At 65.1% G+C, this 25598-nt stretch overlaps 4 protein-coding genes and 1 long non-coding RNA gene across 15 annotated transcripts; 3 read left to right on the forward strand and 2 right to left on the reverse strand.

The window, feature by feature from the left end:
• Positions 1-490: 490 nt before the first annotated feature.
• On the reverse strand, positions 491-4144 carry LOC309854511. Its single transcript, XR_014306269.1, has 3 exons — positions 3741-4144; positions 1772-2723; positions 491-1123 (listed from the first exon to the last, which is right to left on the reverse strand). It is a non-coding gene; the product is annotated as an uncharacterized lncRNA (long non-coding RNA).
• On the forward strand, positions 2504-4671 carry GNG13 (G protein subunit gamma 13). 3 transcript variants are annotated; one of them, XM_082713771.1, is made up of 3 exons: positions 2504-2629; positions 4185-4316; positions 4492-4671. In XM_082713771.1, exons 2-3 carry the CDS (start codon positions 4219-4221, stop codon positions 4595-4597), a joined length of 204 nt encoding a protein of 67 aa, XP_082569897.1. In that variant the 5' UTR covers positions 2504-2629; positions 4185-4218; the 3' UTR covers positions 4598-4671. The 3 variants fall into 3 exon arrangements, with proteins under 3 accessions (XP_082569897.1, XP_082569898.1, XP_082569899.1); XM_082713772.1 differs by having other exon boundaries at positions 2511-2629; positions 4151-4316; XM_082713773.1 differs by lacking the exon at positions 2504-2629 and adding an exon at positions 2919-2978.
• Positions 4648-13069, reverse strand: CHTF18 (chromosome transmission fidelity factor 18). 4 transcript variants are annotated; one of them, XR_014306237.1, is made up of 22 exons: positions 12912-13045; positions 12548-12742; positions 12316-12466; positions 12006-12174; positions 11564-11656; positions 11426-11478; positions 11206-11338; positions 10298-10507; positions 9697-9794; positions 9348-9471; positions 9115-9263; positions 8842-8935; positions 8474-8572; positions 8270-8400; positions 7925-8096; positions 6836-7060; positions 6603-6752; positions 6387-6517; positions 5627-5883; positions 5398-5529; positions 5032-5089; positions 4648-4944 (listed from the first exon to the last, which is right to left on the reverse strand). XR_014306237.1 is itself a non-coding variant. In XM_082713604.1 (22 exons), exons 1-22 carry the CDS (start codon positions 13000-13002, stop codon positions 4808-4810), a joined length of 2940 nt encoding a protein of 979 aa, XP_082569730.1. In that variant the 5' UTR covers positions 13003-13069; the 3' UTR covers positions 4648-4807. The 4 variants fall into 4 exon arrangements, 2 of the variants coding, with proteins under 2 accessions (XP_082569730.1, XP_082569731.1); XM_082713604.1 differs by having other exon boundaries at positions 5627-5771; positions 12912-13069; XR_014306238.1 differs by having other exon boundaries at positions 12316-12742.
• Positions 13001-16189, forward strand: RPUSD1 (RNA pseudouridine synthase domain containing 1; the record flags this gene model as incomplete). Of its 4 annotated transcripts, none has more annotated exons than XM_082713705.1 (6): positions 13001-13390; positions 13820-14010; positions 14106-14229; positions 14358-14463; positions 14576-14677; positions 15115-16189. In XM_082713705.1, 6 exons carry the CDS (start codon positions 13001-13003, stop codon positions 15510-15512), a joined length of 1311 nt encoding a protein of 436 aa, XP_082569831.1. In that variant the 3' UTR covers positions 15513-16189. The 4 variants fall into 4 exon arrangements, with proteins under 4 accessions (XP_082569831.1, XP_082569832.1, XP_082569834.1 ...); XM_082713706.1 differs by having other exon boundaries at positions 14361-14463; XM_082713708.1 differs by having other exon boundaries at positions 13240-13394; positions 14361-14463.
• Positions 16190-17683: 1494 nt separating this feature from the next.
• On the forward strand, positions 17684-25469 carry LOC309854450 (mesothelin-like protein). Of its 3 annotated transcripts, none has more exons than XM_082713626.1 (16): positions 17684-18120; positions 18779-18863; positions 19071-19191; positions 20030-20150; positions 20966-21051; positions 21213-21339; positions 21423-21613; positions 21880-21970; positions 22176-22317; positions 22624-22817; positions 22889-23044; positions 23114-23241; positions 23794-23924; positions 24003-24097; positions 24347-24602; positions 25020-25469. In XM_082713626.1, exons 2-16 carry the CDS (start codon positions 18848-18850, stop codon positions 25271-25273), a joined length of 2109 nt encoding a protein of 702 aa, XP_082569752.1. In that variant the 5' UTR covers positions 17684-18120; positions 18779-18847; the 3' UTR covers positions 25274-25469. The 3 variants fall into 3 exon arrangements, with proteins under 3 accessions (XP_082569752.1, XP_082569753.1, XP_082569751.1); XM_082713627.1 differs by having other exon boundaries at positions 24445-24602; XM_082713625.1 differs by having other exon boundaries at positions 23794-24097.
• Positions 25470-25598: the final 129 nt, after the last annotated feature.

Consider the following 25598-nt stretch of genomic DNA (forward strand, 5'->3'; position numbering starts at 1 on the left):
GCCTGCCATGGCGAGCGGACACCCCTGCCCCGCCAGCCCGGGCCCTCAGCACTGACCGCATGTACTCAGGCTTCACCACCTCCAGATGAGGCGGTGGCCCAGGGAGGGTTAGGGGGACTGACTCTCTTCCCCGGGCAGTCTGAAGCAGAGCCGGTGTCACCTCGGGCCTCACTGTGCCTGTGCGCAGGCTGGCCGTCTGCCCCAGGCTGTCTTGCTCTCTGAGAGTCTGGTCTCAGCAGCAGCCGAGTGAGCCCGTGTCCTCACACGGCGCCGACAGCAGCTGGGGCGGCCCTGGTTGCCAGCATGCCCCAAGGTTCCTGAGCCAGTGACAGACACCCCAGCTCTAGCCTCTACCAGGGGAGAACCCACAGCTCAGAGTGGTGTCAGGGATGGCACTAGACTGCGGGTCCCTGTCTGGTGGGAACCTTTCCTCCCCCTCCTCCCTGAGCCCTCTTTGGCGCCCCACCCAGAAGGGATCAGGGCACCGCAACACACACCATTTCTTTACTCCTGCAGAGCAGAGGCCCAGCCCACAGTGCCCATCCACCCGTGAGTCGGAAGCCCGGCTGTTTCTAGGCCACAGGGAGCACGTTGGGTCTCACCAGCAGCCCAGTTAGCGGAGCTAATTTCAGCACAGAGTCTGGTCTCTCTGGAGCCGCTCTGGGTGTCTGCAAGGTGGCAGTCTGCTGGAGGACAATCTGTCCCTGCTTCCCCTGTCCAGCATCCCAAGAAGCCGAGAATCCTGGCTTGTCGCAGAGAGCAGGCATGCACCAGCGGGCCCACCACACAGAGTGGGGGACTCTGTTATTCAGGGCTGCGGTCAGCACGAGGACCACGTCTGAACCTGGAGCCTGGAGAGTCCACACAGTAGCAGACATGGCTGCCGCCCAGAGCTGGAGATGTGCAGGACCCCATGCCCCACGCAGCTCATGGATGCAGGCCTGGCTCCTGCTGTCCTGCCAACATGCCCTGCTGCCCCGATGTGCTCAGGTGCCCCTGGGTGTAGAGTGTTCAGACAGCACCCACAAAGCAGGACCCGGAGCAGACCCCCGGCCTTCTCCCACAGGGCCCTCCAGACGCTGTCAAGCCGAAGCTTGGCCCTGGGTGTCCTGTTCTGCGCAGTCTGAAGAGAAGGCATGACGGGGTGGCAGGGTCGAGCTGGCCCAGGTCTCAGCCCAAACCTGTTCCAGTCCGGAGGACCATGATGCCCTCCCCTGGGCTGCCCGCCCGCCCGTGTGAGCAGCCCCCCAGGCCACAGGGGTGTGCAGGGCAGAGTGAGACCAGCACGGCCGGCCATCTGCCCTGCAGAGGCTGTGACCCCGGCTCTAAGCCCCCCATGCCCCATAAATCCATAATAAAATTAATCCCTCATTTTTCTGACATGCCCCAGTTCCAGAAGGGCCTCCAGAGGCATCACCGTGTGGCTGCGTGAGGGGCCAGGGAGGCCCAGCTGACCCCCTTTCAAAGAATCACATCAGGGAGGACTCAGGAACCCAAAGAGGCAGGTGGCACCCCATCCTGCCTCCTAGATGAGGACACAGCGACCAGTCACAGGCCACCAGCCCAGAGGGGGCTACCAGCACTCCTGCGGAAGGCCTAGTCCCGGCCTCTGCAGGGTGGAGGTTGGGGAGCGGGGCCCTTCCGGCATTCTGCAGCTGCCGTTGTTGCTTGGGGGCCCCCCACCCAGCAGGCAGCCCGGTGCCTGCGTCACACAGTGGCCCCAAGGGCAGCACTCCCCGCAGAGCCGGGCAGCAGGACCTGCCAGACACACCTGGGGCATCGGGCTGAGGAGACCAGGATGTGGTCCGTCCTGGAGCGATGGAAGGCAGAGTGAGCGTCTGCTTGGGTCCCAGCATGGGCCAGCTGAGGAGCAGGCAGAGAGGGGACGGGCCTGCAGGGAGGAAGGCCCCCTCCATCCCCAGAGCCCCCAGTGCTGCTCAGCCTGGCCTCAGGCACCCCTGAGGCAGACACACCCTCCAGAGGCAGCACATTCCCAGCGTACCCCGAAGCCAGCACAGAATAAGTCTGGCTATTCCCAGCCCAGGGTCAGCGGAAGCATGGACATACACCCAGCCCTCAAAGCAGCTACCCCATCAGCCCACCACCAGCCTGGAAATGGGGGACACAGGCTCCCTCCTACGGGTTGCTCAGCTCCAGGGCAGGATCCTGTCAAGGGCCCCATGACCCATCAGCACACACTGCTGAGGCCCCTGGGAGTGCGGTGTCCTGGCCCCATCCCTGTTACTCCCACCCGGACTGCAACTCTAGCTTCTCAGGGCATGGACGGCTACGGTACAGTCTAATGGCTCCAAGTCTTCCATGCCAGCCCTCCGTGGGAGACCACTGTCCACGGTCAGAGCTGACTCCTCACTGCCATCCCCGCCTCTCCCACACGCGGGGGCTGAGGAGCTTGCTGGGTAAGGCCAAGTCCCCAGGGTAGACCCAGCCCAGAGGAGGAGGGCAGAGGGGATGGGGGTGGTGCTGGGGCCTGGCCCCAGGTGGCAGTAGTGGGCGGGGCACCTGCCTGGGCTCTGGCTGCCCGTGAGCTCGCTCACTCATTCAGTTGGCCCTCGCTGTCACTCACCATCACTTGGTTCTTGTCATTTGGCCCTTGCCGGCACCGTCCAAGGTAGGTCCGATGAGCGGGTCCCCGTGCAGAGCAGGAAACCGAGGCGGGGGCTTGTGGGACTTTCCCGGGTCCCACCGGGCTGACCTGGACCATCCTAACCCCCAGATGCCCCTGCCTGTTGGTCTTGGAGCCGAGGGCAGCAGTCCTGCGCGGCCCAACAGGCCGGACCCCGCCGGCGGGGAAGACCCCCTCGGTGTTCCGGCGGGCGGGGCGGGGGCGGGGCGGCCGAAGGGGAGGGAAGCCGCGTCCTGCGCCGTGCGCGCCGCCCGCAGTGCCCGCCGAGCGCCGTGGCCGGGGGCGTCGCGGGGCGCGCGGGACGGGCAGCCGGCTCCGGCGGCGCGGCGCGCAGGTAGGGCAGGCAGGGCAGGCGGTGGGGGCTGCGGGCGAGGCGGCCGCCCCCGCCCCCGCCGCGGAGAGCCCACCACAACGTGACTGTCCCTGCCAGGGGTGGGGATGCTGGACTGGGGGTTTCTGGGAGGGGAGCAACCGCATGCCCCCCATGGGCTGCCTCCCCCCAAAAGGCAGGTTCTGCTCTCCTGTGGCTCTGACCCTTTCAGGACTCCTAGTGTGGCTGCTCTGTCCCCAACCTGCAGGACCCCCCCCCCCCACCCGCCAAGATGGAGATCTTCCAGCGTGGAGTCCCCTCCACAGGCTGGTGCAGACAGGGTCAAACTCCTGCCACCCCCTGCCCACCCTCCCAAGATCCAGAAACCTAGTCCCCTGGCTCTCAGCCTCCCATGATGGGAGCAGGGCCTGGGGGCCAGTGGGGAACTCCTTGGGCCGCTGAAATGGGCTTTAGTGGGGGAGGCAGGAGGCAGCCCGCTCTGCCAGGCTGGTGCACAGGCAGAAACTGGGCCAGGCGGTTTGTTAGTGTGGGGGGCCAACACGGGGCAGCAGAAGGCTGTAGGCACTCCAAGTCCCAGACCAGCTGTGCAGCCAGTGTCCCCATAACCCTGAGCACCTACTCCGCCCCCAATCCCCTTGGCTAGAGATGCAAATTGCAGCCAAATCCTCCAGGCCCCAAGATTAACTTCCCTTGGGTAGGCTTCCCCATGCAAAGCGGAGGGACAGCCCATGGTCCAGGGAGGCCAGGCGCGGCCCCACCCCTCACCTGATAGTCTGGGGTGCCCCTCTACAACAGGGAGTGGGAAGTGGGCCTTGCAGTTGGAGGGTGGGCTTCTGGGAACCCTGTGCTGTGTGCCTGGTCCTGCTCTTGGCGAAACACTGCACCTTCGCTCTCCAAGAAACCAGGCTGTGGACAGGCTGACAGGGGTGGGAGGGGAGGACGCAGCGCTGAGCAAAAACTTTCCTCTGCAGTTAATTAACCCCATGGGGGAGGGACGGGCACACGGGGCCTCATCAGTGGGGCCTCAGCTCCAGGCCCAGCACCCTGTGGACCATGTGGGTGCCTCTGAGGCCCCTAGGATAGGGATGGTACAGCCCCTGGGGGCCTCCCCAGCAGCAGACTGGGCATCGGTCTGGTGGGGAGGGAGCCGCTGGGGGGTGACTGCAGGCTGGCAGCCCCCTGGCTGTCTCTCCCTCCTGGGCTCTCCAGCCCCAGGCTGGCCACTTCCGAAGCCCCCGACGCCATGGAGGAGTGGGATGTGCCCCAGATGAAGAAAGAGGTGGAGAGTCTCAAGTACCAGCTGGCCTTCAAGAGGGAGATGTCATCCAAGACCATCCCTGAGTAAGTCCCCAGGACCCCCCAGCCCAGGCTGGCTCCAATCTGCATGTCATTTCCCTGCCCTGCGCTCCTTTGCATGAGCCAGAACCACGGCCCTGCACCGAGCCACTGGGCGCACTTCTAAGGAGCCCATCACCCACCTGCTCAGCCTCACCCTCCCCACCTTGCCCACCCACAGGCTCCTCAAGTGGATCGAGGACGGGATCCCCAAGGACCCGTTCCTGAACCCCGACCTCATGAAGAACAACCCATGGGTGGAAAAGGGCAAGTGTGCCATCCTGTGAGGCCCCCGCCCCGCCCCTAGGCTCTTGCTCGTGTAGGGAGGACAACTCAATAAAGGTGTGACTTTTATAAGGACTTTCTGAGAGTGTCCGTGCTTTTGTACATTTCCTAACGGAGAAAACGCAATCCGATAGCATCAAGCATGGTCCCTGGGGCGTCCAGCACGGGTGGAGGTACCCGGCCTGGGTTCCTGGCAGCGGAGGCAGCCCCTGCTACAGCAGGTCCCTGATGTGGACACTGCGCCGCACAGCATTAGAGACACCCTCCTTGAATCGAAACCAGACGTCACTCCTGCCCACCGCCGTGCCTATGCGCCGCTCAGCCGCATCCATCTCTGGGGCCACATCTCCTGTGAAGGCCACATGGTTGCTCCCCTGCCTCCCCCTCCTACCCCCCCGCCCTCCAGCCCCTCCCACCCCTCCCGCACCCCAAACACCTGCACTCGGGGTTGCTGCTCTCTTGATGACCACACGACCAAAGAAGTCCCTCTCGGGCTGAAAGGGGCAAGCTGGTCAGGCTCTCAGGAAAGACCTGTGGCGGTCACCCCCTGCCCTGGAGGAGGAGCCAGTGGCCCCAGGCTGTGGAAATAGAGGCCCACCTCCCCTCCTCAGGCCCCCTGAAGCAGACTCACCCAGCTTGTGTCCCTCCGGTCCCTCATCACCCACCCAGCAGCTCCCTCCTACCACAACCAGCAGAGCCCCCTCTTGCCCACAGGGGAAGCTGAGGCCACAGGGAACCCTCCAGGCTAAGCAGCAGACAAGAAACAGGCCCCCCGGGGCCAAGAACCGCCCCCACCCCATACCTTCTCCTCCAGGGCAGCTCTCTCCAGGATGCGCTCTAGCCGCTGCTGCAGCTGCTGCTCCTCACGGCCGTGTCCCCCTTTGTCCCCAGCAGCCCCTGGCAGAGCCTTGGCCCCTAGGGGAACCCCGTCTACCTGCAGACCGAAGGTGTGGTGAGGGCTGACCGGGCAGGGCCACTCGGGGGACGCTGTCCCTTCCGACAGCCCCACCCAGAGCCCAGGGCAGGCTTACCTGGGGGCTGTCCCCAACCCGGGCCAAGGCCTCCGCCCGCCGCATCTTCTCCATTTCGATCTCTCGAGCGATGAGCTGCTTGGCCTGATAGGTGAGAGGTTTGCGGGCGGGCAGCTCAGGAAAGCGACACACCTCCTCCACGTTCCTGCTCTCGGGGTGGGTCAAGAGGCGTAGACCATCAGCAGGGACAGGCAGGTGCTTCCTACCACACCGGTCCCAAACGACATGAAGCAGGAGCTGCAGTGTGGGATTCAGTCCTGGTAATACAATGCCCGTAACCCACAGCAGCAGGGGATTACCCACCCCAAGCCTGTTTCCCCAAGTGCTTGTGGGCATGAGAAGGGAACGGTCCCAGGGCTGCAGAATGAAGAACTGAGACCACAGGGCAGGGCCTAGGCTCAAGCCGGGGCTGAGCACTGAGAACTGTCACCATTACCAGCTCCTTGCAAATGGACCAAAGAGGGATGGCAATGGTCCCCTTGTTGGGCAGTGGGGCCCTGGGGAACATCTCAGCCTGGGGCCCTCTGGAAGCAGTGCCTGAGGGACACTGAGGCAGGCAGACCCTCTGCAATCACCCCCCATAAGGGGGACACCCCCCCCACAATCACACCTGCGCAAGCCCCGAGCTGGGACTGAGCCTCTGCCACTGCCCCACTGATTGGAAAGTGTGATTCACACCAGCCAAGATTCCTGGCCTGCCTGCCATAGCACCCAGAGCCCAGCCTGCCCCCGGCCACCCCCCCAAGTGCTGCAGACTCACGGCTCTAGCCTGTAGACATAATGCCCGTCGGGCAGGCGCTCCTGGCGGTAGGTTAGGCTGTAGGCAAGCATGGTGCCCACGAGGCTGGCCAGCTGCTGCTTCTCACGAGTGCTGTACAACTGCGTGCTCACCTGTGGGCATGGACGCTGAGCATGGCCAAGGCCCGCCCCCAGTAGCCGCCACAACCCCACTCTGCACTCCAAACAAGGCACTCACAGGGCGCAACTTGGGCGCAAGGATGTCCAAAATCAGACAGAGGGCATCCAGGATGAGAGCCTGAGGTGCAGCTCGGCTGCGGGTGGCCGGTGCAATGCCCGCCACCAGCGTCTGGATGAGGTTCTGTGTCCGGCTCGTCCGGTTCTGGGCCTGGGGTAGAGAATAAAGCGGGTCTAGGTGATCTAGGATCTCTGGGCCAGACCCTAGGCCCAGGCAGGGTGCGGGAGACACACCTCCTGCTGGCTGCTGGGGAAAGCGATCCTTGGCACGTGGCTGGACGCAAAGAGCAAGTGGAAGGCCACCAGCAGGAAGGGCAGGTAGCGCAGCAGCTGGAAGCTCTGGCCGTGGTACGCAGCACAGCTCAGCAGGTCGTCGAAGGCCAGCCAATCGAGGGCTGCACACACGGTGCCCAGGCTGGAATCCCGCAGCCGCAGGCGCAGGAAGTTCTCAAACAGGCCCTGGGGGTAAGCGGGCGGGTGGGCGGACCACTGAGCACCCCAGCTGTGGTCCCCAGCCCACATACAGGCACCCCCCTCCTGCACCTCCCACCTGCCCTACCAAGTCCAAGGACTCTGGGACAGCAACTAGCACCAGCAAGTGGCCCTGAAGCCCCAAAGGAGGAGCCAGGAAGGCCCAGCCTGCCGCCCCCGCTGTTCTGACCAGAGCCCCGAGAGCTGCAGGAGAAGAACCCCTGGCCTATGACTGCCTCAAGGAGCCCAGCCTCCAGGACCCACCCCTCCCTGAAGGAAGCTCTGCGGCCAGGACGGAGGGCACAGATCCCCCACTCTCGCTCCCCATGAGACCCCCATGCTCTCGGGGCGCAGATTCCGGATTTAGTCAGATCCACAGCCGCTAATCCAAAGCTTACTCAAGCAGACAGCTTAGACCAGGCTTCCCGGGGGCGGGGGTACCCCTGCCACCTGCTCCAGCCCCAACTTCACCCCGCCCGCCCTACCGCACATATCCATTACCACAGCTCACATCCAGAGTAGGGACTCTCCCGCTCCACTCACGTGTCCCAACCAGCAACTGAAGTGACCCCGGCAGTCAGATGACTGCCCCACTGCGCACCCAGCCCACCTCCCCTCCCTGTCAGCCCACGCCTGCCACCACCCACCCCCCCCCGCCCCTGCCACCAATGAGTCCCTCTTCCCAGGCCTCTGTCCCTGCTCACCATCACCTCTGAGAGCTTCCCGAGGCCCTCTCTCTGCCACCCCTCGCTCCCATCCCATTTCTCCACGAGCATGACGCTGTCTGAAGCATCGCCTGTCGCAGGGACAGAGGCGCGGCCGGGTGCTAGCAAACTGGCAGAGCAAGATTACCTGGACCACCTTCTCGTGCTCGCCTGCAGAGGCAGCCAAGTGCAGGATGTGGTAGAACCGCTGGGAAGCCGTGGTCAAAGGCACCTCGGCAGCACGGGGCCCCAGACCCAGGTGCTCATCACTGAGCAGGAGCGTGTGTGGGGGCAGGGCCGGGTCCCGGCCCCAGCGTTGCCTGCAGGGGGGGGTCAAGGCTGGAATGGGGCCCCCCACCTTGTCCCCCGCCATGGTGCTGCGCTCCCTGAAGCGGCCCAGGCATCTGCACACAGACGACGGTCTGCGGGACCCGGGAGCACTCAGGGCCTGTGTGGCACCCAGGGTGGTGGTGGAGGCGGCCCTCCCGCTTACCTCTGCACCCTGGGCAGCTGGAACACCTCCTGCCACACAGAGAACAGCCCCTTGCGTTGGTCCTTAAGGCCGACCCGCGTGGTCCACACAGCGTGCACACTCAGCTCCCGCCGGCCCCGCCCATGGAGGAACTGGACAAAGGCAGGCTGGTGAGAGGCCTCCCTCCTGGCCGCCCAGAGCAGCCGCCCCCACGCCCCCACCCACCTGCAGCGTGTTGATGCAGGCACGGATGTCGTTGTCTGTCTTCTCACACAGAGCGGCCAGCGCACCCGGGTCGGCCCTCATGCCCTGCCGCAGGGAGATCTGCAGGGGGCAGGAGAGTGGGCGGCCGCGCCCCAGAAACCCACCCCGAGGCCCCCACTTCCCCAGAACACAGAACAACCACCACATATCCCTGCTTCAAACCATCTCCCCCAACACATCCTGAGGCCACCTGGGGCTTGGGGCCCTAGATACGAGAGAGGATGGCAAGGGAGAAGAAAACGGGGGTCTGAACAGGAGGCACATCCCCCCACCCCATAGTCAGGCACACGGCCCCCTACTCACGTGCCCCCACCCCAACCATCACCAACCTCCTGCAGCCGCTGCGCAAGCCTGGAGGACAGTATGGGCGGGAAGTGCAGCAGGAAGGCCTGCTGTCTCAGCTGCCGCAGCGCGGGCACAAACCTGCAGGGCACAGCCACACGCGGCTCACTGCCTAGGCAGGGGCGTGGCGAGTGTGCCACAGCCCAGCGGGCAGAGGCAGCCAGGGGGGCTGGGTGTGCGCCCTCCCCGGGCTGCTACCCTCCTGCCGAGGGCCCCCCGACACCCCTCCCCCGCCCAAAGCCCTGCCCCACTGCACTCACTGATCATTGCAGATGCAGATGATAGGCCTCATCAAGAGCCCCCCCTCAGCCCGGCGCCGCCGACCCCCACTCGGGGGAACCGGACCCCCAGACTCTGTGTCCTGTGGGCCCTTGCGGTCCAAAATGTCCAGGAGAACGTTGATGGCAGCCTAAGGGATGCGAAAAGGACGCAGTGAGCCCCAGCCCGTTGCCCACCCACCTCTCCCCTGAACTGGGGCTCCCAGGAGGCCCACCACAGGGGCCCCGTCGATCTCGTCGATGACCAGGCAGTTGGGCTTCCCGCTGGCACCCAGCACTGACTCCATCTGCGTGGCCGCTTCAATGCACGTGCGGAAGGCCTCAGGGCTGCGGTCGTCACTGGAACCATGAGGCCAGGGCAAAGCCGTCAGGGCGGCACGGCCTCGGCCAAGACAGCGACCAAGGTCCCTGACCAGACGACCTCCCAGGGCGGAACCACCACACCTACATCTCAAGGCAACCCCCCCCCAACGAGCCCTGATGCAGCAAGAGCTCCTCTCTGCCTCCAACCCACTGGGGCCTCAGGGCCATGTCACCATGGAGGCTGGCCTCCCTGCCACTCACCTGGCGTTCATTTCCACCACGCAATACCCAGCATGCCGTGCGATCACGTGGGCCAGGGTGGTCTTGCCAAGCCCCGGGGGCCCACAGAGCAGCGCCACCTGAGGCCAAGACAACACACATGCCCACCTGCTACAACCTGTCACCACTCGAGGGGACCCCCCACACCCACCTCGAAAACCCTGAAACGGGAGATGTGCTACAAAGAGATGCACGCTCAGCCCCGCTGTGGTGACTGACCAAGAAAGGACCCCAGCATACTGATGCCTCACACACTGACGCGTTAGAGCAAAAGTCGCACGTGAGAAGAGGAACGAGGATGTGCCACAAGAGGCACAGCCACTACTGGCATGTCTGACCCCGAGAAACCCCCATCACCATGAGCGTCCTGGGAAGGACCAGGATCCTCCAGAGAGCACACGCTTTAACTGAGCCGTGAAAAGAGACTCAGAGTCCGACTCCCGGCACTAGTATTCCACGCCGACACACTGGTGTTCTCAACGCCCCAACCCTGGAAGCACTAAATGTGCCTCAGGACCCCGCGAGGCTGTGAAGGCACCGGATGCCCAAAAGCACAGCCACGAGGTGCAGGGGAGGGCCTCACCTTCTGCCGGGGCCGCCGGCTTGGGTCCAGCTCAGCCTCTAGCATGTCCTCCAGTACCTGCTCATGGCTCTTCCATTTGCTGGAGCTTGCGGCCTCTTTGCCACCCCGGGCCAGCTCCACGCCGGGCCTCGGCCTCCTGGCAGGCCTCTCTCGTCCGAACACCACCAGGTCCCACAGCTTTAACCACTTGAGGAGGCAGCGATTAGTAAACTGCAGGAAGAGAGGCACGGCCTGGAGGAACGGCCAGCACGGAGGACCCCCTGTGCCTGCCCTTGAATCAACCTGCTGCCGTGAGCCCTGGAAACACCCAAGGAGGCTGAAACTAAACAACAAGTGACCAGTGAGCAACAGAGGGAGGCTCATTCCAGACTCTCCATCCCTACGACCCTGGCCCGTTCAGGGCCCCGCCACCACCACCACCTTCCCCAGGAGCATCCCCACATCAGCTTTTATGAGAGCAAGAAAGGAAACAGGAAACAAATTCCGGGTGGCGGGGGCAGGGGGCAGGTATAGATCCCAACGCAGATCACAAGTGACACAGAGTGTGCCAGCCCCATGAGGGCCTCAGTGTCCCCATCTACAACTCAAACGTGCAAACCAAAACCACCTCTTCTGGGGCACCTGGGGTGCCCAGGCAGTGAAGCGTCTGCCTTTAGCTCAGGTCATGATCTCAGAGCTCTGGGATCCAGCCCCGGATCAGGCTCCCTGCTCAGCAGGGCGTCTGCTTCTCCTCTCTCCCTCTGCCCCTCCCCCCTCTCATGCTCGCCCCCTCTCTCAAATAACCGGAATCTTTAAAAACCAAAAAGCATCTCTCCCATTGCAGACAACATGAGATTTAGCTGAACCCTGCACCTTCTGTTTCTTGCAACAAAAAAGCCAGTCACGCTTGAACAAGAATAGTGTCTCACGTCATCACTGAGCAGCTCTGTGTAGGACCGAGGGGCAAATTCGTCCACCCAGAGGCAGTGCCGGGACTCGTCTTGGTTGCTGGCCAGCTCTTCCTCAGGAGCCGCCAAGTGCTGGACCTCCTCCGACCTGAGGCTGGAGAACATCATGCCTTTGGAGGGACTGCGCGGCACTGACTACAAGTGGGAGGGAGGTCAGAGCTGGAAGGGCCCACCGTGTCACCTGCGAAGCGTGTCTGAGAGTTGATGGGCCTCCTCGAGCAGCTGCTGCCTCCGCTGTGCAAACACCAGAGGTTGGGATCTGAATGGCTCCGACATGCAGTCCCCCCAGAACCGCCCTTCTCTTCCCAGCAAGCCCCACCTCATTGTCGACCTGCTCCTTCAGGGACGCAAAGGGCACGCCCAACAGATCCAGCTGGCCATGGCCTCGTCGCCAGATATCAAGGAAAGGGGTCTGCAGGAAAGCGAGGACAGCCTTCATCCCCTTCCGGGACATAACCACCCCGGACCCCCTACCAACAGTGCTAGGGACGCAGGTGGCGTTTTGCAGCATGAACAGACCAACAACAGGACAAGAACCCTCTCTAACCAAGAACGCCAACGGAATAAGACACCGGGATGGGCACGACTCTAGGGAAGACACACACACAAAAGGTGAAGGAGGTACGAGGGAGAGAGGGGAAGGGAAACAGGCCTGCTGAACTTCCGGAGGTGTCCCCAGGGTCCCAGCGAGGGTGTGAGGTCTAGGACTCTCCTGGGCAGCATAGAGCCCCCCACCTCTCTCATGGCCACACAGCACCCACCTGCACCCCTGTGCCCACTGGATCAGCCCGCAGGACCAGAAAAGCCCGGCTACCCCCCGTGGAGGTCACACTGACATAGTCCTCCAGGACAGGGGGTCGCCTCAGGACAGGATTTCGGGCTGCTGGCGAGGCCTGCAGAAGACCCACATCGACACCGGCGTCCAAGGCCCTGGGAAGGGACAGGGGCTGTCTTGGGGCCTCTCAGCTCCTGCCACCATCAGAGGAACCCAGATCCGCACAACCACACATCCCTCCCACCCACCCACCCTCCGCGGCAGGCCTCTGGAAACCAGCGCCCCAAGCCACACACCCCTTGCTCCGCGGTTCACTGGGGACCTCGGGACTCGGTGGGGGAGTGATGTCCCCAGCAGGGGAGTCAGGAAGGGGGGGCTCCTCCATTTCCTCGGGCCTGAAGTTCAGCTTCTTGACAACTTCCAGCCTAAGCCGTTTGACCCTGGGGGCTGGGGAGGCAGACGGGAGGAACGAAGGCTCTTCCCCAGCCTTACACCCCACCCCTGAGCCCGGGGCCCCGGAGGACATACTGGGGGGCAAGGCCCTGTCCCTCGCGACGCGGCCGGCCAGCTGTCGCTTCCTAGCACTGCCTCCGCGGTTCTCTGGCGGTCCCCCCGGAGAGCAGGGAGTGGCGGCGCCCCCTCCAGCGGCGGCCTCCTCGAATGGCAGGCGGGCCCGGCCCACCGTGGGCCAGGGGTCCCTGGAGGGCGACAGGGCCGCCGTCCCTGCAGGAGACAAGGTTGACAGCAGCTGCGCCAGATGGGCGCGTCCCCACTGTAGGCCAAGGCTCCCGCCGCGGCGCCGTTCCAGCCTCGCGCCCCCCGCTCCCCTCCCCTCCTCCAGGCAGTCCTCGCGTTCTACGGGGGATGAGACTGCGGCAGAGCCCGCGCCCACCTTCCAGCTCGGCCAGCACCTCCAGCTCGTCGGCGAACTGGCTGTGGAAGTCGTCCTGGGCACCGGCCAGCTCGAGCTCCGGGTCGCCCATGGCGCTCACTCCCGGCCGACCCGCCGCCCGCTCCGAACCTCCCGCGCCGCAGTCCCGCGCCGTGCCCGCCCCCTGCGTCCCGGCGCCGCCAATCCCTGGCCGGCGTGCCCGGCGGCGCTCGCCATTGGCCAACGGGGAGAGCGGGGCGGGGGCGGGACTGCGCGCGCAGGCGGGGCGGGGCCGAGCCAGTGCGGCGGCCCCGGACGCTCGCCATTGGCCCACATGGCCGCCCGTCCGTGGTGTGGGCGCGGCGTGGGCGGGGCTGCGGGCCCTGGCAGGGTCCTGTGAGGCGCGGCTCCAGGGTCGCCGGGTCGCCAGGCGCGGGGACCGAGTGCTGGAGCCAGGGCCCGGCAGCGGCCTCGCGCGGCCCGGGCGGCGCGGCCAGCGTGTAGGTGGGTCTCGGAGTGGGAGGGGCCGCGGGAGGCCCTGGCAGGCGGCCTGTGGTCATCAAACGCGGGGGCGGGGATTCGGGGAGGGGGCGGGGGGGTCCCCACACTCGGCTGACCTGACCCGCCCGGGCCTTGGGGGCGCGGAAGGTCTTGCCCCTCCCCGCTGCGACGCAGGCTCCCGCGGCACATTGGCGCGCTGTCCCCGGGGGTCCGCAGCGGGGCGCGGACGCAGGACGGCTGGCCCGGCCTCTGCGTCTGGGGGGCGGGGGCAGCGCCACAGTCCCCGCTCGGAGGCGGCCGTGCAGCGGGGTCTGGCGGTGCACGCACAGCGGGGCCATGTGCCCGGCCGGCCGCGACCCTGGGACTCTGAGGAGTCGGTGCCAGGCTCCCCGCGCGCCCCCACTGCACACGCTGACCCCGCGCCACAGGCCACCGCCATGGATGCGGGCCGCACGGAGAGCTTGTCGGTGGTGTACCAGAGCCGGGACTTCCTGGTGGTGAACAAGCACTGGGACCTGCGCATCGACAGCCGGATGTGGCGCGAGACGCCCACCCTCCAGAAGCAGCTACGCCACCGCTTCCCCGAGCTCGCGGATCCTGACACCTGCTACGGGTTCAGGTACGCGGGGGCGGGCCCCGACAGCCCCCAGCCGCTGCGGCAGGAGGAAGCGGCCGCCCCCAGTCTAGCCAGCCTGACCCCCTGCCCCATGTCAGATTCTGCCACCAGCTGGACTTCTCCACCAGCGGGGCGCTCTGCGTGGCCCTGAACAAAGCGGCAGCCGGCCGCGCTTACAAGTGCTTCAAGGAGCGGCGCGTCACCAAGGCTTATCTGGCTCTGGTAAGGCCTGACTGGCCCCCCTGGGACGGGAGTTCTGACCCTCAGCCTCTCCGGCAGGCCGTCCGTGCCAGGTGGGCTCCCCGGAGGTGGTGGGTAGCCCTGAGAGCAGCTCGAGAGTCTCTGCCCAGCAGGTGCGGGGACACGTGCGGGAGAACCAGATGACCATCAGCTACGCCATCGGCAGGAACAGCACCGAGGGTCGTGCTCACACCATGTGCATTGAGGGCACTCAGGGTACGCAGGGTGGGGCTTGTTACCCAGTGGGGGCCCTGAGTGAGCTGGGCTGGGGCGGGCTGGGCTCTGTGCAGGTCCAGCCCGCCCTCACAGCTTGTCTTGCTTTCCACAGGCTGTGAGAACCCGAAACCGAGCCTGACAGAGCTGGAGGTCCTGGAGCACGGGCTGTACGCCGGCGCCCCTGTTTCCAAAGTGCTGCTGCGGCCCCTCACAGGTGTGTCCGGGCCGAGGGAGGCAGGATGCTCTGAGGCTGCTAATGGCTGTTCCCCCACCCTGCCACGTGCTCTTCCCCCAGGGGACTTCGGGGAAGCGGTGGCGGCGCAGGGGCACAGCAGCCTGCCTGGGGCCACTCCACCATTTCCACTTCCCTCTACCCGCCCCCACCCCGTCCTGGGGCTTGCTGTCCTAGAAGGCTGCAGGGGGTCTGTAGCATACCTGGCTTTTCCCCGACAGGCAGCGATCTGGAGGCTGACTTCTCTTCTGAGCTCTGGACTTTCTTATCTGTAACGGGAATCAGGGTCTGCCATTTCTAGGAGTTTTATGGGGCTTGAAGAGGGCAACGGGGGATAGCATTAGGGGTGACGTGAGTGGGTGAGGGACAGGCCTGGCATGGCACCCCCACCCTACCAATCCCCTTGCCCCCCAACCCAGGCCGGACGCACCAGCTTCGTGTACACTGCAGTGCCCTCAGCCATCCCGTCGTGGGGGACCTGACCTACGGGCAGGCATTGGACCAAGAAGACCAGCCCTTTCGCATGATGCTGCACGCCTTTTATCTGCGTATCCCCACGCACACAGAATGCGTGGAGGCCTGCACACCGGACCCCTTCGTGCCGGCCCTCGACGCCTGCTGGAGCCCCCACACCCTGGTGCAGTCCCTGGACCAGCTCGTCCAGGTCCTGAGGACTGCTCCTGACCCTGGTCCCACAGAAGGGAGCCCTGCGCCCTGCAGCCCTCCCATGCCCCCCAGCAAGCCCCCCGAGACAGAGGCACAACGGGCCTCCTGCCTTCAGTGGCTGTCAGAGTGGACTCTGGAGCCGGACAACTGAGAGCAGCTGGGAGTGGCAGGCCGGGCCCACCAGGGCGATCGGGGTTGCCGGGCCCATCCTGGGTAGGGGCTGTCCCTGTGTGCAGCGGCTGTAGATGGAGCCCGAGGCCCTGGCTGCAGCAACTAGACCCGGAGAGACGGGCAGGGCCAGCAGGGGGCGCCAGGCCGCCAGGAGTTCAGAGGTGGGCTCTTCCCAAGCACCTGCCCTCCCCGGGAGGGGAAACCGAGGCCTGCCTTTCCGGCTCCGAGCTTCGCTCTTCTTGTTTTATGGATCTGCCCAGGGTCGCTGTCTCAGAGACAGAGCCCACAGTCGGGCCTCGCCTCCTCCTGGCCCCGGGCCTCTGAGCACCCCGCTCTACTCCGCTGCGACCTCCTGTGTCGGTTGGCCGCTCCCGGCTGGGTCCTCCCCACCTGCAGCCCTGACTCACCTGCCCAGCCACTGCTGCCTCGTGCCTTTGCTCTTAGAAGACTCTGCTTGTGGGCCCCTGCCTCCCCACCCACACGGCACCTGGGGGAGGGTCTGAGCCACGCACCTTGGTCCTCTCCCGGGCCCTCAGGCTTCAGCTGGGAGCAGGCAGAGGTGGCCAGCACCCATCTTTTCCATTCTGAATGTCATGTCTGTGTCGGCCTAGTTGTAGCTGAGCTGCAGAGCCTCAGAATAAATACTCAGTGACTGACCTCATGAGTGACCGTGAATCCATCCGATGGGGAGGTTTTGGGGGCCCCAGACCCCTGTCTTCTTTCCTGCACTGGACTGGTGTCTGCCCTAGGCCTCCCAGCAGGAGCCGGGATGGACCTCGTGGTCCTGGCTAGTGTGTCCGTCCCCCGCCGTGCAGCGAGCACGTGCAGCCTGTGCGGACGCTGGGCTCTGGGTAGAGGACAGAAGCTGGTCAGCCCCATTCCCAGAAATCCCAGCTCTCTAAGCCAAAAGCAGCGGAGCGCCCATCTTCTCACCAGGGTCCCTCCCTAGAGCTGTTGTCCCACATCCCTTTAGGCTCCTCCACCATGAGAACACCAGCTACCCTGCAGGGTGGGCACTCCTGGCTGGGGGTGGCCCTGGGAGAGAGCAGAAGGAGGCGTGGCCAGCTGGGGACACGGGTCTGGATACCTTGGCCTTGTGGGGCCCACAGAGCAAACCCCAGGGAAGCTGGAGGACTGGGCAGATGGGTGGCCCCAAGGTAGGGAGGCAGGACAGGAAAGTGCATAGGGGTAGGTCCCGCTGGGGAATGTGCCCCTCCCCCAGCCCTGTTGCTCCCCCCTGAAATGTCTGCTTAGACCCTTGAGCCCCCCAGGACCCAGAGAGCCACCTGCAGGCCAGACCCAGCTCTTGCTTCCTACAATTGGCTGTCTCCCAGTGCCCTGGGGCCCTCTAGGCTGAGACCGTGGAGCCCAGACAGACATGGGGCGCACACGGGCCTGTCTGCCCCCAAACACACCCTAGCTGTGAGCGAGCAAGGTTTGGAAGGTGTGGGAACTGAGCAGGGTCTCCTGGACAAGGACAGCAAGGCGAGTTTCCTCAGGCAAGTGTGGCCAGACGGACGCTGCAGGTGGCAGTGTGGGGCTGACGGGTGACAGGCAAGCTCTGGGGGGCAGGTGTGCTCGTGGGGTACCACCCAGCTGGACTTCCGTGGGGGCGTCCAGGGCTGGGGAGCCGTCCTCAGCTGTTGGTCAGCATGTCTGCTGGGCTGTGGGCCACGTGCAGCCCTACTTGGGGTGCTGGCAGCTAAACCAGGGTCCCTGGGCTCAAGGCTCGGTTCCTCCAGTTGCGCGCCTCCCAGGAGATGAGGAGAGTCAGGACTCAGTGCCCTGCCCCTGGCCCCGTCCAGCCCCTGGCCCTGCCTGGCGTAGAAGGGCACCTCCCACAAGACCTCAGAGGGCTCCCCACCCCCCGCTGGTGGAGCTGCCCCCATCCTGGGCCCCAGGGCATGTGCAGCACAGCTCTTTGCCACTGAGGCCACCTGCCTGGAGCCTGCACCCCTCTTAGCCCCTGGTAAACACGAGTAGGGACACGCATGCTCACAGGGCAGATACCGGGACGCGCGGCACGGAACCCAGGTACCACGCTGGAGCCGCGTCTGACTGGCATCACGCAGGGAAACCATGCATCAGGCATGCACATAGTAGGTGCTCCCAGATGCACACGTGTGTGCACGAAACCACCAGCACTCATGACAGATGCAGACACACACGCATACGAAGGCACATCCGATCCTTGGGGCACAGACCCATCCCCGCGGGAAGGGGCGTGCACTGGGCGGCTGCCAACCGTGAGCTCAGCCTCCCGCTCCCCCAGGGCTGGAGAGCAGGTGTCTGCTGGGCTCGGGGCCCCCAGGGGTGGGCACGACAGCCTCACCTGACACCTGGACCCTCCCCTGCAGGAGTCGCTGCAGGAGCAGGCTGCCAGGCAGGCCGGGTGTCAGTGAGCCATGGAGGGGAGCAGGAAGGCCGGTGCCCCCACCCTGCATGGCCGCGGCAGCTGACATACTCAGCGGACTGGGGTCTTCAGGAGCACCTGGCACCTGGCCTAGGCCCCCACACCCCCTCCATCGGACAGCCACTGCGGGACACAGGAGAAGCCTCCCTCCACAGCAGATGGTCTCCACACTCTGGTAAGAAGTGAGGGCTGGGGCGGGGCCACTGCCACCTGCATCCACGGGGCAATCTCGGTGTGAACCTGGGTGGGGGGCTTCCATTCTGTCCCCTGCAGAGGAAAGTAACTATCCTGGGCCATGCAGAGTCTAGAGCCCCTCAGGCACCTGGACACCACCTCATAGTTCAGGCCTCCAGCTGGAGACTGTGCAGGGCCGCCTGCGGGGCTGTGGTGTGGGCTGTGGCCGGAGGCCAGGTCTGCCTGGGCGTCTGAGGCCCTGAGAGGGGAAGAGGACTTTCCAGGCCACCCAGGAATGGCGGCAGGTTGGAGAGCCCCCAGGCCTCCACCAGCAGCTGCCTGCAGGGACTTCCTGGGACCCCCGCCCCCCAGTAGCTGTCAAGAGATCTGTTTACTGGAGACACCGAAGCTACAGGTCCCAGGGGCCCCGACCTGTGATAAGAAAGGCCCCGGGGTTTGGCCCAGCCCCTCCTCTTGCCACTCCCTTTAGTTCCGAAGAGGCATTGTTTGTGGGGTTTGTGCCCCTCCCCAAAGACAAGAGACAGGGCTGCAGGGAACCCTTCCTCTATGACCCTGGACGGCACCTCCCTCTCTGTGCCCTGTGCCACAGAGGATAGGGGAAGGTGATGGGTGGGCCTCACCTCCTGTCTCCTCTCCAGCTTGTCCTGTACCCACCGCCTGTGACCCCACATCTTTCTGCCAGGACGAGCAGTGCACACCGCACGGCCATGGGTTCCCGAGCAGGTGAGGCAGCCCTCACCAAGGGGCATCTTAGACCCTTGGGGGGTGGGTCCCACAGCCAGGCTCCCCGGAGGTATCAGGGACATCTGTGATCCTAGGCCTCTCCTAGGACCCAGGGAGCCCCCGGCCGACCCTTGAAGGACGCCCCCAGCAGGCGGTGCCCAGCTGTGCTGGGGGGCCGGATGCTGCTCACGGCCCATTTTGTTCCAGGTGGTCAGGTGAACCCAGGCCTCGCCCTCCTCGTGTGGCTCACAGCCCACTGCTCTTGTCCCCAGGCCCAGGGCTCCTCCCAGGGAGGGCTGGAGGCCAGCGGGGATGACCTGTGGGGCAGGTGAGTGCCAGGTCACGGCTTCTGCAGCTGATCCTCTGGGGGGGTCCACACCCGACGGCCTGGGCACAGCTGAGGCAGGGCCCCCATCACTCACCGACCTTGCCCCGAGACGGTCGGGAGCTTCCAGAGTCCTGCATCAGACCTACCCACGTGGGTCAGGAGTGGCCAGGAGTGGGTCCCCAGGCATCGAGCTGGATGGGGTCCCTGAGCCCCTCACAGCTTGTGCTGCTCTCTGGCCCGGTGGGTGGTTACTTCTTGTGCCGAGTCCTCTCCAGTTTCTTCCTCTGCCCCAAGACTGGGTGGCTCTCCCAGGTCCCAGAGACTCTATCATTCCCAACCACTATGCTCGCATGTGGGCTCAGCCACGCTTCACTTTCCTGGAGGGTTAGAGATCACTGATGAGGCATCGAGGGATGGATTGATCTGGATACTGATGAGGCAGAGTCAGAGGCCCAGGCTGACATCCCAGAGGACGCCCTCCCCACACACAGACTCTGTTAGATAGAGGCTCACTGAGAGCGGCACTGACCCAGAGGCCAGGCCCACTGCGGTGCCCCAGCTGGTGCTCAGGCCCCATCTCCTCCATGCCCTCAGCCATCACAGGGACAGTGGGGCCCGCCTGAGCTCAGAGACTGCCAGGACCCCGAGTCCAGGCCAAGGCCACATCCAAGCCCTGCTCACAACGGGGAGCCTGGTGCCTGCTGGACGAGCGCAGAATGAAGCTGTGGTCCTGCACGTGCCCAGGGGCCACGGGCCACGCTTCCCGTGTCTCACTCCCTCAGAGCTGGCGGTGCTGACCTCGATGCCACCCCTCACCGCCTGTCCCCTTTCTGCCCAGCGCTAATACCTCCCTCCTGCATGGCTTCTGGTGCCAGCCGGCCAGCCAGCTGTCCCGGGACCAGCTTTCCACTCTCATCCAGGGGATGGCGTCCCAGCAGGTCCCCCTCAGGGCCTGGCAGGTAAATAGCTATGGCTGGTGGGAGCGGGCCAGGGTGCTGAGGGAGAGGGCACACTTGCCGGAGACAGGTGGGGAGGAAGGGCGTGCCCAGCAAAGGACACGGGGTCAGCGGGGGCCCACGGGACTGGGATGGGGCGCGAGACCCGGCCAGCCTCCTGGGCACCTGAGACACAGCTGCTGGATAGACCCTGACAAGTGTGGCCATCAGAGGTTGGTTTTGTCCTCCCTTGGGTGACTCTATGATGCTGCCCACTTGGGACCATTTCCAGGACTTCTCAGCCCATTACCTGCAGACCCCCTGACTTCTATTCTGGCTCAGATGAGGACTTGTCCAGCAGGCCTGCGCTGGCTGCTTCCTGCCTTTAGTGGCACATGGTGCCCACACTGGGACAGGTCCTCTGGAGCCCTGTGGGGATCTTCCAGCCTCCTGGCCTCTCCCATGTGGTCTGAGCCCACCTCGACCTGCCCCTGAGTTTAAAGAAACAAAAGGAAGAAAAGCTACTATTTTGCCTCGTTCTAAAATTAGTATGAAATTAGCAATACATCTGAAAACCCCAAAGTAAGTCCAATGAGACAAAAAGTCTAGGCAAGAGGTAGCACTGGGGTAAATTACTGAGCCATGGAAAGCCGTGGGGGGTGGGGGGCTTTCAGGCTGGCCCTGATGCCTCCTGAGAAGGGCAGACCACAGGGCGTCCAGGGACAGAGCCCTGGCAGACAGGGAGGGCCCCACGCCAAGGGCGAGGGTAAGACGGCAGAAAGATGGGGGCTGTGGGCCCCGGTCTGGCCAAGCCTGTGACGTGCCACTGCCTTGCCCAGCTCAGCTGCCTGGCCAACCTGGCCACTCGGCACGGCCTCCAGGACGACTTCGAGCTCCACCCCCCCAACCTGCTGCTCTTCTACAAGTGAGTGCTGCCCCCTAGCCCCCAGCATTCCAGAGTAACAGGCTAAGAGTGCCTTCTTCGGAGTCCCAGGGTCCCCAGTTCCCCAGGGACATCTGGGCCACCCCAGAGGACGACCCTTGGGTGGCCCCCACCGTCCCAACAGCCCCCCAACCCGCCCACAGCCTGACACAGGTAAGGGAAACCACCTGCCGGGCCTTCACCCACCGCGCCGCCCAGGGGGACACGGAGCTGCTTGCCAACCTGCCAGACCAGAGGTCCGCCCTACAGCACACGGCCTTGGCCTGTCTGGTAGGCACGACGGGCAGGCTGGAACGGGACGGGGGAGGGCGGACAGGCACAGGGCCGGCTCATGCTGACCCGCTGTGTGGCAGGGAGCACCCCACCGACGGCTCAATGCCTTGGACCTGCTGCTCCTTGGGGCCCTGGTGTGTGACATGCACGCGTCCCGCATTGAAACCGCAGACCCGCATGTGCTGGAGAACTTGCAGCGCTGCCACCAGCTGACGGCCCCCCAGCAAGCTGCCCTCAACTCGCTGCTGGCCGGTGGCAAGACCGTGCTGGGGTAGGCTGGGTCCGGTGCCTCCACCCAGGCCGCCCCTCCTCGAGACAACCTAGAGACCCCTAATGTCTACCATCCTGCTGACCTTGCACAGCCTCAGGGTCCCACCACCCTCTAGACCCCCCTGTTCCCCTGCCCCCACGCCTGGGGTAGGAGGTGTCCCCAGTAGGCAGGCCCTGAAAACTGGGTGCTCAGGGAGGGGCTGGCTGCCTCCGGGGGTCTGGTCTCTGCTCCTGACCCTAACCCGGTGCTCCCTTACCACACACCAGGCCTCCCGGTTCCTGGAACCTGGAGGGGCTGCAGGCCCTGGGAGCCCTGGCCAGCTACATCAGCTCCAGCCTGTGGGTGCAGGTGCAGGAGGTAGGACGCTCTGTAGTGGGGGTGGGGGAGGAGTGTCAGGTGGCTGTGCACAAGGACAGGGGCATCCAGCCGACCTTCCGCCAGCCTGTCCAGTGTCCCCAGTCCCTCCCTGCCCCAGGGTTTCCATCTGTGGGACGGGACGAGGAACCAGGCGGCGCCTGGCAGCCCCTCCCTGGGCATGGAGTTTCTATGCCCGCCTGGCCAGGCCGTGGGCCTGGCCTTCTTCAGCAGCATGGTGGCCACGTACCGAGCTGGGCAGCTCAGCCAGGGCAATGCCAGGCGCTTCGTCACGGGCTTTCTCAAGGCCAAGGCCATGTCAGTGTCCTCTCGACCCAAGCGGGGCACAGGTCAGTGTGGCCACCAGGGCCAGGGAATGCTGTCCCTCCCCTGCCCTGGACTCCTAACCCTGGGGGGTGGGCACTCAAAAGACTGTCCCACCTGCTGCTGGACCTCCTGGGCAGGCGGGGGGGGGGTCTGCATCCAGCCTCGGGTGGGTCAAGGTCAGGGTCAAGGGCAGGCTTGACTCTCTGGTCTGAGCCAGGTTCTCAGCTAGAGGTCAAGCTCAGGAGGGAGTCAAGGGCAGGCTGAGGTTAGGAGTGAGGCCGGGCCCAAAGTCAGCAAAGGTCAGCTCAAAACCCACACCCCTCCCCCAGATGCAAGGAGACCCTGCGTCCGTGGGGACATCACAGCGGCCACACTCCTCGACGACCTCTTCCTGGTGCGCTACGACTGCATGCAGCTCGAGTCCTGCCTGGGGAGCCACGTGCTCCAGGCCAACCTGGACCCGCTCCTACAGCACCCGCTCCCGGCAGAGTGCCAGCGCGTCGTCAAGGCCAAGCTGGCTCGGGTGCGCTACAGACCGGCTGCGGGGGGCGGCAGGCAGGTGCCCAGCCCGGCCTGACCCTCCCACCCACCCAGGTATACCCGCACGGTGTCCCCGAGGAGCAGCTACGACTCATCACCTCGCTGGTCTACCTCTACTCCCGCTCAGAGATCAGCCAGTGGAACATCACGTCCAGGGACACGGTCGTGGCCCTGCTGGCCTCAGACGTGGCCCTGGAGAACCAGACCGAGGTGAGGGCAGCACAGGGGGCAGTGGGGGTGCGCCTCCCCTGGCCCCGCTGACCTGGGCCCTGCCTGCAGGCTGTCCTACAGAAATACCTGGACCACAATGGCACCATAACCAGCACCCTGCTCATGGCCATCGGGGGCTCCCGTCTCTGCTGGATGAGTGCCCGGCAGATCCAGGCCATCAGGCCAGTGGAGTTCCGGTGAGCCAGCCAGGGATGCGCCCATCGTCGGCTCAGCCGAGGAGGGAGGGGCTCGGCCTGAGGTGTGGTAGGTTCCCAGGGCTGCACAACCAGGTACCACAATCCGAGAGATTTAAAACAAGAGAAATTCTCCCGCGCTCTAGACACCAGGAACCTGAAATGGAGGGGTCCTAGGGCCGGCTCCCTCTGAAACAGGCAGGGGAGGTGCATCCTGCGTGGGGTGCTGCCGGAACTCCTTGGCCTTGCCCGGGGCCGGGGGACGCATGCCCCAGCCTCGGCCTCCATGGCCACACAGCCTTCCCCTCGGTGCCTGGGTGCAGAGTCCCTTCTCTGCTCCAGTTCCTGGACTCCGGGCCGCACTAATTCACTGCAATGTCGACTTCATCACAAAATCTACAAATAGGAGAGGCTCTGTGTTGAGGTTTCGGGCAGGTGTGAGTTTTGGGGGTACCCTGTTCCGCGTGGTACAGAGGTCAAGAGGAAAGTTGTGGTGGGAACAGGCCAGGAGCACGAGGGGCGCCCAGTCTGCCCACAAGCCTCCCCCTCCCCCAGGCGGGCTGGGGCCCTGGATATCTCCTCCTGCCCGCAGAGCCGGAAGGACGCGCTCTACACCAAAGCCCGCGAGGCCTTTGGCAGCACCAGGAACACAGCTAGCTACTACCGCTTCATGCGCCCCTACCTCGGTGAGACCCTCCCCTGTGTGCAGGTCCCCCTGTCCCAGAGGCCCCCTGCCCCGTCCTCTGACCACTGCCTGCCCCCAGGAGGGGCCCCCGTGGAGGAGCTGCGGCACCTGGCCCAGGCCAACGTCTCCATGGATATCGACACCTTCACCAACCTGAACCCCCGAGTGCTGCAGGTGGGCCCCCGGGGTGGCCTGTCTGGGGCATGGGGGCGGGGGGCTGCCAAACTAGGGGAGGCCGCTGTCACAATCTGCAGGCCCCACGTATCCCAAAGTCAGAGGTGTGCGGTGAACCCCAGGTCGCTCTGCCAAGCCTCACCCCTGTGCTCGCTCCTCAGTTAAGTACTGCCCTGCCGGGTTCTGCCCCCAAGCCGGCTGCCGAGGGACCCTCCGGCCCTGCCCCCACAGCCCCCCCTCCCCCTGCAGAGCCTGAGTGTCGGCAATGTGACCACCCTGCTGGGCCAGAATGTGGGGGACCTGCAGAAGGCCCGCAGCCACCCCACCATCAGCTCCTGGCTCCGCAGCCTCAACACCTCGGCCCTAGGAGAGCTGGGCCTGGACACAGACACTGCCGGCCCCACCGGCCCGGCCCGCTCCACCACGGGAATCCCGGACACCACTCCCTGGGTGTCCCATCTAGCCCCCACCTCGGGCCAGCGGGGGAACAACGCCCCCACTTCCGGTATGCCCCAGACCCAGCCTCCCCATCGTGGGCTCCCCTGTCTCTGCCTGGCCCCGTCTGCCCAGGGTCTCTGCAGACCCCCGACTGCCCCCAGTTCCGCATCTCGCACCCAACCTCCTACTCTGTTGGCCAGCTCTCCTTCCTTTGCCTCCTTGGGTGACATCTGGGTGACCCTCGCTTCAGCCCTCACTGGCTGCTGAGTTACTGAAGGACCAAGTCCCCTCCTCCAACACCTGCTGAGCACCAGAAAGTGGGGATGGGACAAGCTTTGAGATGCCTTTCAGGGCCTGCACAGGAGCCTAGGAGCAGTCCCCACTGGCCTTCCTGCCCGTGGAAGCACACGGGGAGGGCAGCCCGGGCCGGCTGGGGGGGGCTCCCAGCTGGGCCTGATGGTGCTCATCCACGTCCCACCTACAGGCAGCGCACCAGCCCACCTGCAATACTGGCTACTCGCTGCAGCCCTGCCCTCAGGCCTCCTGTGGCTGCTGTACTGGGGCATCCCGGGGCCCAGCCAGGACTGCTCCCAGGGCACCTGCACCAAGGCCTCCAAAGATAGCGCTGGCCCAGCGCCACAGGCAGAGAAACTGGGGCTGGAAGGTGGAGCTAGACACCTGCTCAGGCCCCCACCCAGGCTCCAGGGCCAGAGGACCTGGCCATGTCCCACTTCCTAGGGGCCAACAGGGCTGGTCCCCACTCATACCCAGCTTCCAGGACATGGAGCTGGAATGACGACCTGGGCCCACGATGTGGCCAGCCCCATACAGGTGGCAGAGATGCTGCCCCAATCCTCTGGCCTCCCCCAGGATGAAGAACTGGTACGGGGGAGGGGGCCTTGATGACTGATTTGAATAAAAGACAAGGTGACAATCCTGCCTGCATCCCTTTGCCCTGAGCCCCAGGAGGGGCAGAGACCCTCCTAGCAGGGAATAGGACTTCCACCTGCACCTCCTGGCCTCTGTCCCCAGAAGCCACCCTCAGTGTTGGCCTGGCCTTGGA

The sequence above is a fragment of the Mustela nivalis genome (genome assembly GCF_964662115.1).
Source record: "Mustela nivalis genome assembly, chromosome: 19".
NCBI lineage: Eukaryota > Metazoa > Chordata > Mammalia > Carnivora > Mustelidae > Mustela > Mustela nivalis.

What these genes read in the sequence shown, in the direction of transcription:
- GNG13 (XM_082713771.1), top strand. Translation starts at nt 4,219, where the DNA reads ATGGAGGAGTGGGATGTGCCCCAGATGAAGAAAGAGGTGGAGAGTCTC. An exon ending in TCATCCAAGACCATCCCTGA is followed by an intron (nt 4,317 to 4,491) that starts GTAAGTCCCCAG and finishes GCCCACCCACAG; the next exon opens with GCTCCTCAAGTGGATCGAGG.
- CHTF18 (XM_082713605.1), bottom strand. Translation starts at nt 13,002, where the DNA reads ATGGGCGACCCGGAGCTCGAGCTGGCCGGTGCCCAGGACGACTTCCAC. An exon ending in GGTGCTGGCCGAGCTGGAAG is followed by an intron (nt 12,743 to 12,911) that starts GTGGGCGCGGGC and finishes TGTCTCCTGCAG; the next exon opens with GGACGGCGGCCCTGTCGCCC. An exon ending in AGATCGACGGGGCCCCTGTG is followed by an intron (nt 9,264 to 9,347) that starts GTGGGCCTCCTG and finishes CGCATCCCTTAG; the next exon opens with GCTGCCATCAACGTTCTCCT.
- LOC309854450 (XM_082713625.1), top strand. An exon ending in TGTGGGTGCAGGTGCAGGAG is followed by an intron (nt 21,971 to 22,175) that starts GTAGGACGCTCT and finishes CCGCCTGGCCAG; the next exon opens with GCCGTGGGCCTGGCCTTCTT. An exon ending in CCCTGGAGAACCAGACCGAG is followed by an intron (nt 23,045 to 23,113) that starts GTGAGGGCAGCA and finishes CCCTGCCTGCAG; the next exon opens with GCTGTCCTACAGAAATACCT.